General features: G+C 38.3%; 1 protein-coding gene across 1 annotated transcript; it reads left to right on the top strand.

Moving 5' to 3' along the window:
* Positions 1–2,703: 2,703 nt before the first annotated feature.
* LOC130736997 (UDP-glycosyltransferase 83A1-like) lies at positions 2,704–5,935 on the top strand. The gene is made up of 3 exons (XM_057588769.1): positions 2,704–2,716; positions 3,716–4,201; positions 5,055–5,935. The coding sequence occupies exons 1-3, from the start codon at positions 2,704–2,706 to the stop codon at positions 5,933–5,935; spliced, it is 1,380 nt and encodes a 459-aa protein (XP_057444752.1).
* Positions 5,936–14,264: the final 8,329 nt, after the last annotated feature.

The raw sequence follows: 14,264 nt of genomic DNA, 5'->3' as shown, positions 1-14,264 counted from the left end.
GGTGAGGTATGGGCTTACATGCTAGAAGATTAATGAAAAGATCCACTCTCTTACGAAGACATCCAACCGTTGATGAGGAAGCAACTAGACCGTTGATCACGCGCTTGGTCAAGAGTCATGACTGTCGCTGACCAACACAGCCTGGCACCAAGTCAGCCGACTAGGTGATGAAGGGCTTCCTTGATGGACGAGATTGATCCACAAGTCAACCGACACAGTAGTGATTACGCCCCATCAGCGGGGATGGTTGGTCAATTGTAATAAATATATTGGTTAGGGTTCAGAGGTCGACCTGTTATAAAAGGAAGACCTCCCCCTTCTATGTAAATCATCTTCAACACACTGAAATACACTGTAAGTTTTTTGCTCATCTTCTAGATCTTAGGGTTTTATATTAGACCATTGGCGCCCACCATGGGGCCCGGTAAAACATATCGGCTTCCACAAGAGTTTCTTCATTCCCTGCCCTACCGCCGCAGCCTAGCCGCCCAAGGCTACGAAGGGTGTTGTCTAGGACATTTTTCATCTCAGCAAGTATGGAATTGAAGGCTATCCGTAAATCCAAAGGGAGGATGTGCAAACACCATGTAAGTATAACACCAAACTTCTTACTGTCAAAATATTCACTTTGTTTTGCAGGAAGACTTCCGTCGACAACAGGCATGTCGATGTCAAGAAGGTATGTCGCTACGATCACGACCTATAAGGAGGGAGGAAGTCGACCGGGAGAAAGTCGACCGGTTGATCCAGATGCACAACCGTGGAGGAATTTTAGAGTATGCTCGCACTTGGGTTTAAAAGCAGGAAAAGAAGAAGGGCACACCACAGACGATAACTGACAATGAAGCTCTTCCATATGCCCACAAGAAAAGGTAAACTAACTTGGTAAGATAGTGTTTTCATTTGAGCACGAGAATAGAGCAACGTTGTGATCCTTCAAAGGACCTTCACATTTTGACCAAATCCATGTCCAACCATTGGTTTGAGCATAATATACACCCAGAAAAATAAACAAGGAACATACAATTTTGAAGGATACTAAGTTTTCAAACAATCGTGCGTTTATGATCTCCGCCAACTCCAGTCGGGCGTCGAGCCTCATCACCTAGTCCTCGACTGGGTGAATTGAACTTCGCTGACTCCGGTCATGCGTCGAGTCTCACCGCTTGGTCCTCTACCAAGTGCGTCTCTTCTCTGCCAACTCCATGTTCGACGTCGACACCGCACCCTTGGTTGCTCAACCAAGTGCGTCTCCTCTCCGCCAACTCCATGTTCGGCGTCGACACCGCACCCTTGGTTGCTCAACCAAGTGCGTCTCTTCTCCGCCAACTCCATGTTCGGCGTCGACACCGCATCCTTGGTTGCTCAACCAAGTGCGTCTCTTCTCCGCCAACTCATGTTCGGCGTCGACACCGCACCACTTGGTTACTCAACCAAGGGCGTCGCTTCTCCACCAACTCCATGTTTGGCATCGACACCACACCACTTGGTTGCTCAACCAAGTGCGTCTCTTCTCCGCCAACTCCATGTTCGGCGTCGACACCGCATCCTTGGTTGCTCAACCAAGTGCGTCTCTTCTCCGCCAACTCATGTTCGGCGTCGACACCGCACCACTTGGTTACTTAACCAAGGGCGTCGCTTCTCCACCAACTCCATGTTCAGCGTCGACACCGCACCACTTGGTTGCTCAACCAAGGGCGTCGCTTCTCCGCCAACTCATGTTCAGCGTCGACACCGCACCACTTGGTTGCTCAACCAAGGGCGTCGCTTCTCCGCCAACTCAATGTTCGGCGTCGACACTGCACCACTTAGTTCCTCAACCAAGCGGCGTCGCTTCTCCGCCAACTCCATGTTCGGCGTCGACATCGCGCCCTTGGTTGCTCAACCAAGTGCGTCTCTTCTCCGCCAACTCAATGTTCGGCGTCGAGGTCAAAAACCACGTGGTTACTCAATGTAGCATGTCATGCATGCTGCTTTGAGTAACCAGGCCTACCGCACCGTCACTTCTCCGCAAGTGGAGATTTCAAACACTTGCTTAATTGAAAGCTCAAAATGAAAGGAGAAAGGAGTGAAAAAAGAAAGAGAAAGTGTTTAGTTCGATGGAGAAGACCAATCTCGCGGGTCCCAATAATCTGAAAAGGTGAGGAGAAAAGAACAAAAACATGAGAGAGAAGGCTGACCATGGAAGGACGAGGTCGACCGGAGCCGACCGTGGAAGGAGGAAGTCGACCGTTGAAGGACATGAACTAGGAGAGAGATGGCTGACCATTGAAGGACGAGGTCGACCGGAGCCGACCATGGATGGAGGAAGTCGACTGTTGAAGCACATGAACTAGGAGAGAGAAAACTGACCATAGAAAGAGAAAGTCGACCGGGGCGGTAGAGGAGGAGGTCGACCGGTGAAATGCAAAAACCAAAAGGGAGAACGCCGACCGGGGAAGGAGGAGGTTCACTGGTGCGGAAGAGGAAGAGGTCCACCGGTGGAGCGCACAAACCAAAAGGGAGAACGCCTACCGGGGAAGAAGGAGGTCGACCGGTAAAGCGCACCGACCAGGAGGGAGAAGACTGATTACGAAGAGAGAAAGCTGACCGTTGAAGCGTGAATACTAAGAGGGGGAAGGTCAACCAAGACCAACGAGACCTTACATGCACCAGAAGAGAAGACTGATTGTGAGAGAAGGTAGCTGATCGCCTCTGTTAAGGATGACCATAAAAAGTTGAACTACAAGAGGACGCAGGGGAAGGGGTTCCAGATATTTAGCTATGGCACACACAAACTCTTAAGGCTTTGCGGCTAAAGCATTTAGCCACAAGCCTTGGGGGGCTGTGTACCGTTATGGACTTTGGACCGGATGGTCAAGTCCCTACCGGAAGGCTAGGCTGCCCTCTGAAGTTTGGGCTGGACAGGTGAGGTATGAGCTTACATGCTAGAAGACTAATGAAAAGACCCACTCTATTACGAAGACATCCAACCATTGATGAGGAAGCAACCCGACCGTTGATCACGCGCTTGGTCAAGGGTCATGACTGTTGCTGACCAACACAGCCTGGCACCAAGTCAGCCGACCAGGTGATGAAGGGCTTCCTTGATGGACGGGATTGATCCACAAGTCAACCGACACAGTAGTGATTACGCCCCATCAGCGGGGATGGTTGGTCAATTGTAATAAATATATTGGTTAGGGTTCAGAGGTTGACCTGCTATAAAAGGAAGACCTCCCCCTTCTATATAAATCATCTTCAACACACTGAAATACACTCTAAGTCTTTTGCTCATCTTCTAGATCTTAGGGTTTTATATCAGAACAAATACAAAATTACTTTCATACATGGGATGAAAACGAAAAAATAATGCAAAAAAGCAATGGTGGAAGAAAATATAAGAATTACAATCATCTATCCCCGAATCCAAAGACAAATAGATAACAACACCAATAAAATATTTTTTATGCATGAATTCACCAAATCATTAACATTCAAAAGGAAATTAATTCTTTTCTCTCTTTTTTGATTATTTGATGGTACGATGTTTTGCAAAGACACCAGATCCAGTCTTCATTGTACACTACTAAAATATGTCATGAGTCATAACACATGAAGACAAGTAAACAACAATAGGATCAACCACTCATTCCCCCCAAGAATCTTGAGATAAACTTCAGTTTAACAATATATAGCAAGAGCTATTTTGTTAATGTGCATAGCTAGGGAATAGTTAGGATGGCAAGGCCACATGTTATGGTTGTACCTTACCCAGTACAAGGGCATGTGATTCCTCTAATGGAGCTTTCTTTTTACTTAGCCAAACAAGGTATCAAAATAACTTTTGTGAACACCAAGGATAATCATGAAAGGATAGTGAGTTCATTTCCAAGTGGAAATGATTTGTTATCTCAAATTTTCCTAGTGTGGGTATCAGATGGATTAGAATCCTCTGAGGAGAGAAAAAGGCCAGGGAAATCATCTGAAGCAGTCTTGAAGGTTATGCCAGAGAAAGTTGAGGAGCTTATTGAATGCAATAATGGATTAGAAAGTGAAAAGATTACATGTGTCCTTGGTGATCAGAGCATTGGATGGGCCCTTGAAATTGCAGAGAGGAAGGGAATTCGAAGAGCAGCATTTTGTCCTGCATCAGCAGCACAATTGGTGTTGGGATTGAGAATCCCCAAATTAGTTGATAATGGGATCATTGACAAAGATGGTGAGTTCATACAATAGAACATTCATTTATTCATTTCTTGTTTTCTTTCACATTGAAATACAAACTTGCATTCCCAATCACTTTAGCTGAGCCTGGGGCACTGAATATTCATTTTTGAATGCAGAAAAGTGATACCGCTAGGAAGAGGGCATGTCCATCATATTTTCCAATTCCTTCCTGAGTCAATAATCTTAGACATACAAGTATATCTATACTTCCTAGTTCCTATTATAAGTTCAATGCTTCCAAAGGCTTGCACTAAATATTTTCCATTTTTGGGTAATGTTGTGAAATTCAGTTGTCAAATCTCACAATTAATTATGTTCAACACAGACACTACTATCTCCAGCTTCTACCAGAATAGAATTTGGCTCTAAAATTAATTCTCCAAAATGACTCTCAATCATCAATATTTTAATCAAAAATTGACTTTATTCCACCAGAGTTGATTCCGGGGTTTCCTGCTAGGAAACCAAACACACTTTAACATGTTATATGAAAATGGACTTCTTGGGAAAACAAGAAGTTAATCCAAGAATTGTATAACCTGGCATGCCATATTTCAAACACATCATTCTATATGGCAAAGGAAGAGGGCATGTCCATCATATTTTCCAATTCCTTCCTGAGTCAATAATCTTAGACATACAAGTATATCTATACTTCCTAGTTCCTATTATAAGTTCCATGCTTCCAAAGGCATGCACTAAATATGTCATACTAAAATGTTTAATGTTGTTCATTGAATTAAAATCACACCAAATTTCATGACTCTTGAAATAGATATACCATTAAGATAGATGCTGTTGATTTAATTATTATGCCTTTGACATATAAAGTTTAAATTACCTAGGAACTCCACTGAAAAAAAAGGTCATTCAGCTATCACCCACAATGCCAACCATAAGTACAGAAAACCTTGTCTGGGTTTCGCTGGGGAGCAAGATAGCTCAGAAGCATATTTTTCAGCTCATGGTTAAAAACATAAAATCTACACAGAAAACTGAATGGATTCTTTGCAATTCCACTCATGAACTTGAGCCTGCTGCATTTTCTCTGGCTCCAGAAATCACACCCATTGGGCCACTTTTATCAAGCAACCAATTTAAACACTCAGCAGGAAACTTCTGGCCACAAGAACTGAGTTGTTTGAAATGGCTAGATCAACAGTCACCAAATTCAGTAATTTATATTGCATTTGGAAGCTTCACAACTTTCGATCTTACACAGTTCCAAGAACTGTGTTTAGGCCTTGAACTATCCAATAGACCTTTCTTTTGGGTTGTGCAACCAGACATCACAGAAGGGACCAAAAATGCATATCCAGAAGGGTTTGAGGAAAGGGTGTGTAAACAAGGTAGAATGGTGAATTGGGCACCACAACAGAGAATTCTGAGTCATTCTTCTGTTGCTTGCTTCATAAGCCACTGTGGCTGGAACTCCATATTGGAAAGTGTCAGCAATGGGATCCCTATCCTGTGCCGATCTTACTTTGCTGATCAATTTCTAAATAGGAGCTATATATGTGATGTTTGGAAGGTAGAATTGGGGCTTGAACGAGATGGAAGTGGCGTGATCACACGGTGTGAAATCGGAAGTAAAATAGAGAAGCTTTTGAATGAAGGCTTGAAAGCAAGGGCTGCAAATCTCATGGTGAAGGTTCAAATTAGTACTGGACAAGGTGGTTTGTCAAACCATAATCTGCATAATTTCATCAGGTGGATAAAAACATAGAGTTTCAACTCACCCATTTGTATCACAATTGAATATCATCCTATCAAATTACTGGAAATTGGTTAGGAATTTGTCTCCAACGTGACGATTTCAAAGGGTCAGAAATCGCAATTAACAGTTAACAGAAAAAAAAAATAACCAAGAATCAAAAAAAGAAAGCAATCAGTGTATAGGTTCAGTTTATCACTTTCCAATGAGGCTTCAAGGACCTCCCCCTTCCCCTCCACCTCCACTTCCTCCTCCACTCTCACCTTCAATGTCCCATCCCGGCCTCGGTATGACAGGTACACGAACACCTTTGATGTCATCATCAATGAAGCCATTTAAGTCCTCGTCTTCTGGTGGCTGTCCTGGAAATTTATACATCTTGTGCTCCTTCAAATTCTCAAAGTCCTGTACGGCCAGAAAGGCCATTCTGTCAGCAGTTCTATTAGCCTCACGGAGTTCCCACCGATATTTTACTCTTCCTGTATATTTTGCTTCCAGGTCCTTTATGACCTGTAAATTTTTACTATCCCAATGTGCATCAACATTTACTTGTTGCCTCAATGTTTTGATTAGCCCAAAGTTGTCAGACCATACTTCCAAGTTTGTAATGTTCATGTCCTGTTCCAGACCATAGTGCATTCCACCCGTCATTGCATCTACTTCTGAACGCCAGCCGCTTCCAGAATTGTCTGCATACCACATGTAGAACCCACTCAACCAGGTTCCGAAATGGTCCCTTATGTGCCCTCCACAGCCAGCTCTCTTTGAATCTGGATTGTAACTGCCGTCCGTATATAGACCTTTGAATCCTCTTGACGGTTTTTTGAATTTTACACTGAGAAATAAATCAAAAAATTGTTACCATACTATATAATTGTATCTTATTCAGGTGGTATGACAAGTATGATTGGCCTTCCTTCAGATCACGCTCTTGTTGAGGATGATGAATGCTTAAGATGGATTGAAAAATATGCAGAAAATGAGAATATGTTCTTTGAAGATTTCAAAAATGCATATGTAAAGCTGGTGAATTCTGGTGTGAGATGGAATAGCTTATAGTAAATTCAGGAGTTTGGATGTTCCAAACTTCCAATATAGGGGCAGCTTGTTTTCTATTGATTTGCTGGTAGTGTTGTGAACAGTTGCCATGAAGTTTTGGGACCAGGATATTAATATTTTGTACATCAACATCTACCATTTCTGGTTACTAAAATATTCAATGTTCTTATTGGCATTTTTTTTGTCAAGATATTCGCATTAAGAAAGACTTGTTTTCATATTCAAAAAAAAAAATTGTATCTTATTCTCTGGTTGGTGTAAAACCTAACTGTTTTAGAGGGGTTTCTTTGTTAGAAAATGAGAGATGTGTGCTTTTGTCAATGAAAATTTGTTCTATCTCTTAATCCCTTTCTCTCTGTAAGATCTCCAACATTAACAACATTAACAAATAAGTTCTATGACCGTTAAGCTAAGTTCTGCTTAAAATACCTGGTTGGTTGGTAAGGGGGGCGTTTAGCCACATTTTGAGGTGTTGAGGAGGATCTTTTTGCTTGTCCTTCTTTTACCCTAACAAGGATGAAACAGTTAAAAAACGCTAAAATAATTTCAGAGGGGGGAAAGATAAGAAAAGAGAAGAAGAAGAGCTAAACTGCTGCTGCACAAAAACAACTAAAACCAGAAAAACAGCCATAGAAACATGCCACAGCTAGGTTCAAATAGCATCCAGAAATATGCCAAGCCTTCCATGCGTCACTCCCTAGGCTAGACCAGAAAAATACACCTCATAAAACCAATCTGAGTGGTTTTGCAGATCAGGAAAAAGCGCAGACCCAGGGGAAAAACACAAATTAATCAGCACCAAAAAAAGAGAATTCAGAGGAAGCCTAAACAATATCTGGGATTAGAGGAGCATTCATAGAAGGAGAAATGGAAATTGCGACAGTAAGTTCTCAGCCAGTTCCACGCCCTTATCAAGAAAAAAGCTCAATTTCTAGCAGACCCTAGTCGATGGATTGAATCAACAAACACATAGCAAACATGAACATGAACATGAACAGTGACGGAACTAGTTGATAGTAAACATGAACATGGATGAAATTGCAGATAGCAAACATGAACATCTAGCAGACCCTAGTTGATGGATTGAATCAACAAAACATGAACATGGATGAAATTACAGATAGCAATAATAGCATGGTGTAAATTTGAAGTGTAAAATTAAGGACTTAATAATGAAATTGGAAACTGTTGTAAAATGCACAAACTATCATTAAAAGTTAAAAACCTTCTTGGAAGAGAGGTGTTTCCTCCAACAAGCTTCTCCTTCACTGTTGGACGAGCTCCAGCTCTAGCAAGCTTCTCCAGCGCTGTTGCAACCCTGAAGAAGAATAAAAATACAATCTTGATTCAAGAAACAAAAATGTGAAAATTTAGGATAGAAATGTAGATTGAAGGCATAGAAATACTTTTTAGCAAGAGTTTCATCTTCAACAAACTTCCCCTTCCCTGTTGCAAGCCTGAAGAAGAATAAAAATACAATCTTGATTCAAGAAACAAAAATGGGCAAATTTAGGATAGAAAGGTAGTAGCATGTGTAATGTATTACCCTCGCATGTGTGATGCAGTAGCAGTTGTCTTCAACCCTTCAAAAATCTTCAGTGCTTCAAACTTTGAGGTCATGGTCATGGCTTTCATGATCTTGTTCATCGCCATTTTCACTCTTCATGTTCCGCGCTCTTTCTTTTCGTTCTGAACTAATGCTAGTGTTATTAATTTAAGGCTTAATTGCACTTTTGGTCCCCCAACTATCGCCTTTCTGCAAAATTGGTCCTTAAACTTCAAAATTAGCAAAACTGGTCCTCCAACTATACATGACGTTGCACTTTTGGTCTGCCGTTAGCATTCTGTGAGGAAACTAACGTGAGAAGCTGATGTGGCAAACTCACATGCTTCTCACGTGACTTTTTAGAGAGGACTTGATGACTGGACAACATGTGCGTGTCACGTGACACTATCAAGCCCCAACGGTCATCTCCTCCATCATCGTCTTCTTCACCTGAGCCCTTAAGAGAGGGGTTTTTCATTCCTTGCATCTCCCTCTGAATCACTACCTGAAAATCGAAGAAGAAGGATATGCGAGCACCTCCAAGGGAAGGGTGGAAGGAAATGGATGGTGGGTCTCAAAGTTGTGGTCCGCTTCTTGGTTCGCCACTGGTTTCTTCGTCGGGGTCCGCTTCTTGGCTCCAATGTTCTTGTTCGCTGTTGCTTCTTCGTCGACGTCGGCTGCTTCGCCGTTGCCTTCTTCTTCGGCGTGAGCTTCTTCGCCGTCTTTGTCTTCCACTCTCACTCTCTCTCGTTCGTTTTGGTCTGCTAGGGTTTTCTTGTGGCTGCAATTTTGGTCCCTTATCTTATGAAATTGAAAACCCTAGTTAGACCTAAATCCTCTTTTAGTGTCACGTGACACGCACATGTTTGTCCAGTCATCAAGTCCTCTCTAAAAAGTCACGTGAGAAGCATGTGAGTGAGCCACATCAGCTTCTCACGTTAGTTTCCTGACAGAATGCTAACGGCAGACCAAAAGTGCAATGGCATGTATAGTTGGAGGACCAGTTTTGCTAATTTTGAAGTTTAAGGACCAATTTTGCAGAAAGGCAATAGTTGGGGGACCAAAAGTGCAATTAAGCCTTAATTTAAAGGTCGAACCGGTTGATGAGTGTGGGTGTGGCCGGTTCATTCTATCTTGTCATTTGCTCAATGCTTTCGAAAAAAACTACTACTCGGTGTTTCATTACTATTTAACTAGTGTTTTTCACCCGTGCGTTGCACGGTGAAGTTTGTTCTTGTGTTTAGTCCCCATATTTTTCTCTTTTTAAGCATATACATACATACATATATATATATACATACATACATATATATATATATATATATATATATATAATTTCTTTTAACATTGATTTTTACACTTAAATTGATATATTGCTGAATAATAAGATTGCGAATGTTATAAAGCATTCTAATTTGCTACTTTCGTCTTTCTTTTTCTTGTCATCATACTCATGTTTGATCTCATTGCCTGTCCTTGAAGTGGGGCTCTTAGTCTTAACTCTTCATTTCAAAGTACAATGTCTTATTAGTAAATTACTCATTTTATCAATGGCGCCTAAAAGTTAGTACTTTATAGTTACTTCATGGATGCTACAAATATTATAGTTACTTCATGGATGCTACTAATTTTATTTTCACCACTGCTATCAGGATTTCTAGAAATTCCCAGTTTGGTAATGGGCTGTTCAAAGTTGTACTAATACTCAGCCACATGACACATTTTAATTGACTTGGTGTAATAGTAAAAGAATATAATGAATTTGCCCAGGGTGGGGGAGAATGATTACAATGAATCAACCAACACAACACAGTCAAAAAGGTGAATCCGTAAAATGTCCTTGTTCTGCGGCAATGAATTGCCCATTGCCCGAACTACAACTAATGAATATGTCTCTACTTCTAAGATGGAATTCCTTTAATTGCTAACGAATGTGTACAAAAATACCTCCATATACGCAGTGTTCTCTAATCTGTAAAGGCACATTCACATTTATTTTAACTCTCAAAATTATGTACAATCACAAATAGGCATAACCCTTCGTCTTTCTCTGCATTCCCATGGAAATAATTTGTCTGCTCTTAACCTCAACCATTATCTTCTTCTCTTCCTCTATCAGACATGACATACCTTGTTTTGCTTTCTCCACAAAACTTGTCAGTGAGAGCCTACTTTTTCTTAGTTTCTTGCAAGAAACCTGCCAATAAAATTAGAAGCAACCACCACAAAAATGAGATTATCCAAATTCATTTGCCTTCACATGATTCAACCTCAGGAGGAGAAATTATAATCTAAATCTCACAATTTTTTTTGAAATAAAACCCATATAAACACATAAGGGTTGGAACCTTTTGCTAACCTATTTCAAACCCAAATTCTAACAACCACTTTGAAGGTGTTAAGCAATTTCAATCCAAGTCATTCACAACATCAGTAACCAACAAACTGGAAGAGGAACCACGAAGGAGACATGTTGGCGAATGAAAAGAAGACATGCGAAAGCTGAGTGGAGAAGGAGAAGGCGACACATAATCAAGGAAAGGAGGGAAGCAAGGAGAGTAAGCCACCTAGGAAATCCACCAACTGTTTTTAGTTGAAAAGATTCATATATAGACTAATAGATATGATCACTATACTGTATTAGAGTTGGTGAGGTATTAGGTATCTAATTTTTAGATCAGAGGAAGAGGAAGAGGAAGAGGAAGAGAAGAATGAAGTTAGTAGCTTTATTATAAAAGTGGCAATCCTATATGTATTACCTACATGTTTTTACCACACATGCTCAAATCACGTAATGCAAGATAAAATAGGTTCTAGTGCTACCTTAACTTTGTCTCTAATACTTTTTTTAATCTTATCTTGTACTCTGCGTCCATTCATCCTGTTTTCTCTAGACATACTAAAAGGAATACTTCAAGCATGAGGCCAACATACCTCGTTCGTGGCAGAAACAGGGAGCCACCCCCCTGCTGCTGCTGGGTAAGATCCAGCAGCGGGATCACCGCAGATTGCTTATAGTTGGATGGATAGTTGGATATAATCTCCTTAGCCTGTAATTATCATAGATTAAAAGGGGTTGTCTAAATAACCCTTGATAAAAATTGGGTTGAATCACCCTTTAATGAGGTGTCCCAATAAAATTGTAACACATGTCTTTATGAATTCCAACTCATTTCATTTTCTTTTTTTCCTAATATTCATTTTAATAAATAACTTATTTACACAATAATCCAATCAGTTAAAATAATAACACATAACTCCTACTAAAAAAACACTAAGAACCTAAATCCCCAATTTCTTCCGTCTTCTTTAAACTGAGAACTCATTTTATGCTTCGTTCACATGGCAGGAAAAAAGTTCACATAGATCTTATAGGCTTTAATTTGGTGTATTTATTGCTTAAACTATGTCTAATGAATATTGATATAATGATCGAAGTTTTTCTTGAACCTCTTGATCTTCCATAGCCTGGTTTTAGCGATATGTTTATGCTGTATAATCCCCTAATAGTAATACTTGGACATTACAATTAATTTGATGCTTCCCAAAAAAACAAATTAATCAATTTAATGAGAAGTGTTTTTCCAACATATATGAATTTGCTTCGTTTCTCACAATGAATAAAGCAATCCAGAAAATGGAAGAAATTTGGGATTGGCCGATTAGGGTTCTCACTTCTTCTCCTTTTGAGAAAAGGATACATGTGTTATTATCCTAATTTATTGGTTTATTGTGTAAATACTAAATAGGTTATTTATTAAAATGAAAATAAAAAAATAATGAAATGACTTGGAGTTTATAAAGACATGTGTTACAATATTATTGGAACACTTCATTAAAGGGTGATTTAACCCAATTTTTACATAGGGTTATTTAGACAACCCCAGATTAAAATTATTGCAATTGTATAAATAAGTGCTAGTTACCAAAAAGGATCAGACAAATAATGTCAATATTAAATTAAAAATCAATAACTCTTGGATACGATGGAACCAATCAAATTATCAATAAGGCTTAGATTCAAAAACTTTACACTCCCTAATGCAATATTTTCTGCTTTAATCAGAAGCTTTTGACTCTGCATGTTGAATTCAATAATCAAGTAATCAGAGTAAAGATTAAAGCTAGTTAGGCAAAAAAAAAAAGTAGAACAAAGGCTGGGTTTGGAAGAGCTTATTTGAGCTGATCTCATATAATGAATACTTATTCAAGTGTTTTTTCTCTTCCTCCTCCATCAGACATGACATTTGCTTTTGCTTTCTCCACAAAACTTGTCAGGGAGAGCCTATAAAATTTAGACGCAACCACCACAAAAATGAGATTGTCCAAATTCATTCCCCTTCACATGCTATTCAACCTCAGTGGGAGAAATTACAATCTAAATCTCACAAAAACTTAATGTTCTTAAAATAAAGACACTAACAGCAAGAAGCATCAAATACTTAAAAGTGAAAAGGCTTAATGGAGTAACAAACAATGTGCTAATAATTACCTCAATATGGAATCCTATTTGCCAAAGATAACATCTGCATTTCTCAGATTTAAAATTTTCAAATTAGCCAAGATAGATTTGTTTTGGAAATAAATTTTAGGTGCAGAAATTTCTCCTCTCCATTAATAACTGAATGCATTCGGTTGGTATCCCATTTGATTTTATTTGAAATTTAACATAATATCAATCAATTAGTTTAGAATCTAATGATTGTTTAAAAAAATATAATGATACTTTTTATATAAAACAAAATCTCACGTTTCATATACATAAAGAAATCTCTAAAGTTAAAAAGAAGATTTTAAAATTATAAATGGAATGACACGTGAAATTTTTTTCCTGAGAATGACACGTGGGATTTTTTTAGAGTATTAATTAATTTAAGATAAAAATAAACAACCTAAATCCTAATTAATTTATACTCTAAAAATAACTCTAAAATAAAATAAAATATTTCCTGAAATTAACATTAAATAAATAATAAGATAAAATCAAGAAATAAACAACCTAAATCCTAATCAAATCTAAAATTTAAAAAGGTAATAAATAAAGATAGATAAAAACTACAAACATCTAGCAAATCACAATAAAAACTCATAAAATCCTGAATTAATTAAAAATCCGAAAATTCAATAAAAATACCATAAAAATTAATTAATACTCTAAAAATAAATAATAAGATAAATTAAGATAAAATCATGGAATAAACAACCTAAATCCTAATCAAATCTAAAATTTAAAAATGTACTAAATAAATATAGATAAAAACTATCAAAATTTAGCAAATCACAATAAAAACTCATAAAATCTGATTTAATTAAAAATCCGAAAATTCAATAAAAATACCATAAAAATTAATTAATACTCTAAAAATAAATAAAAAATAAATTAAGATAAAATCAAGAAATAAACAACCTAAATTCTAATCAAATCTAAAATTTAAAAATGTATTTTTTATGAGAATTAACCTGAAAATGACACGTGAATTTTTTTTCATGAGAATTAATGTGAAAATGACACGTCACTAAGAATTAACGTGAGAATGACACGTCACTAAATCAGCCTGATAGAAGTTCTTCTTTTCTAATATATATTGATTGATTCTATTAAATGCATTATTATTTTTTGACAGAAAATGCATTTTAAACTTGATACTAATATTGTTATTTAGTTTATCAAACTTTAAGTATAATATGTCACTATTAATTTGTATTTTCTTATAATATTTTAAATATACCGGGTTA

Source organism: Lotus japonicus, chromosome 2 (assembly GCF_012489685.1).
Source record: "Lotus japonicus ecotype B-129 chromosome 2, LjGifu_v1.2".
In the NCBI taxonomy this organism is placed as follows: Eukaryota; Viridiplantae; Streptophyta; class Magnoliopsida; order Fabales; family Fabaceae; genus Lotus; species Lotus japonicus.
The sequence above is the reverse complement of the archived record's forward strand: the minus strand, read 5'-3'. Positions and strand labels throughout refer to the sequence as shown.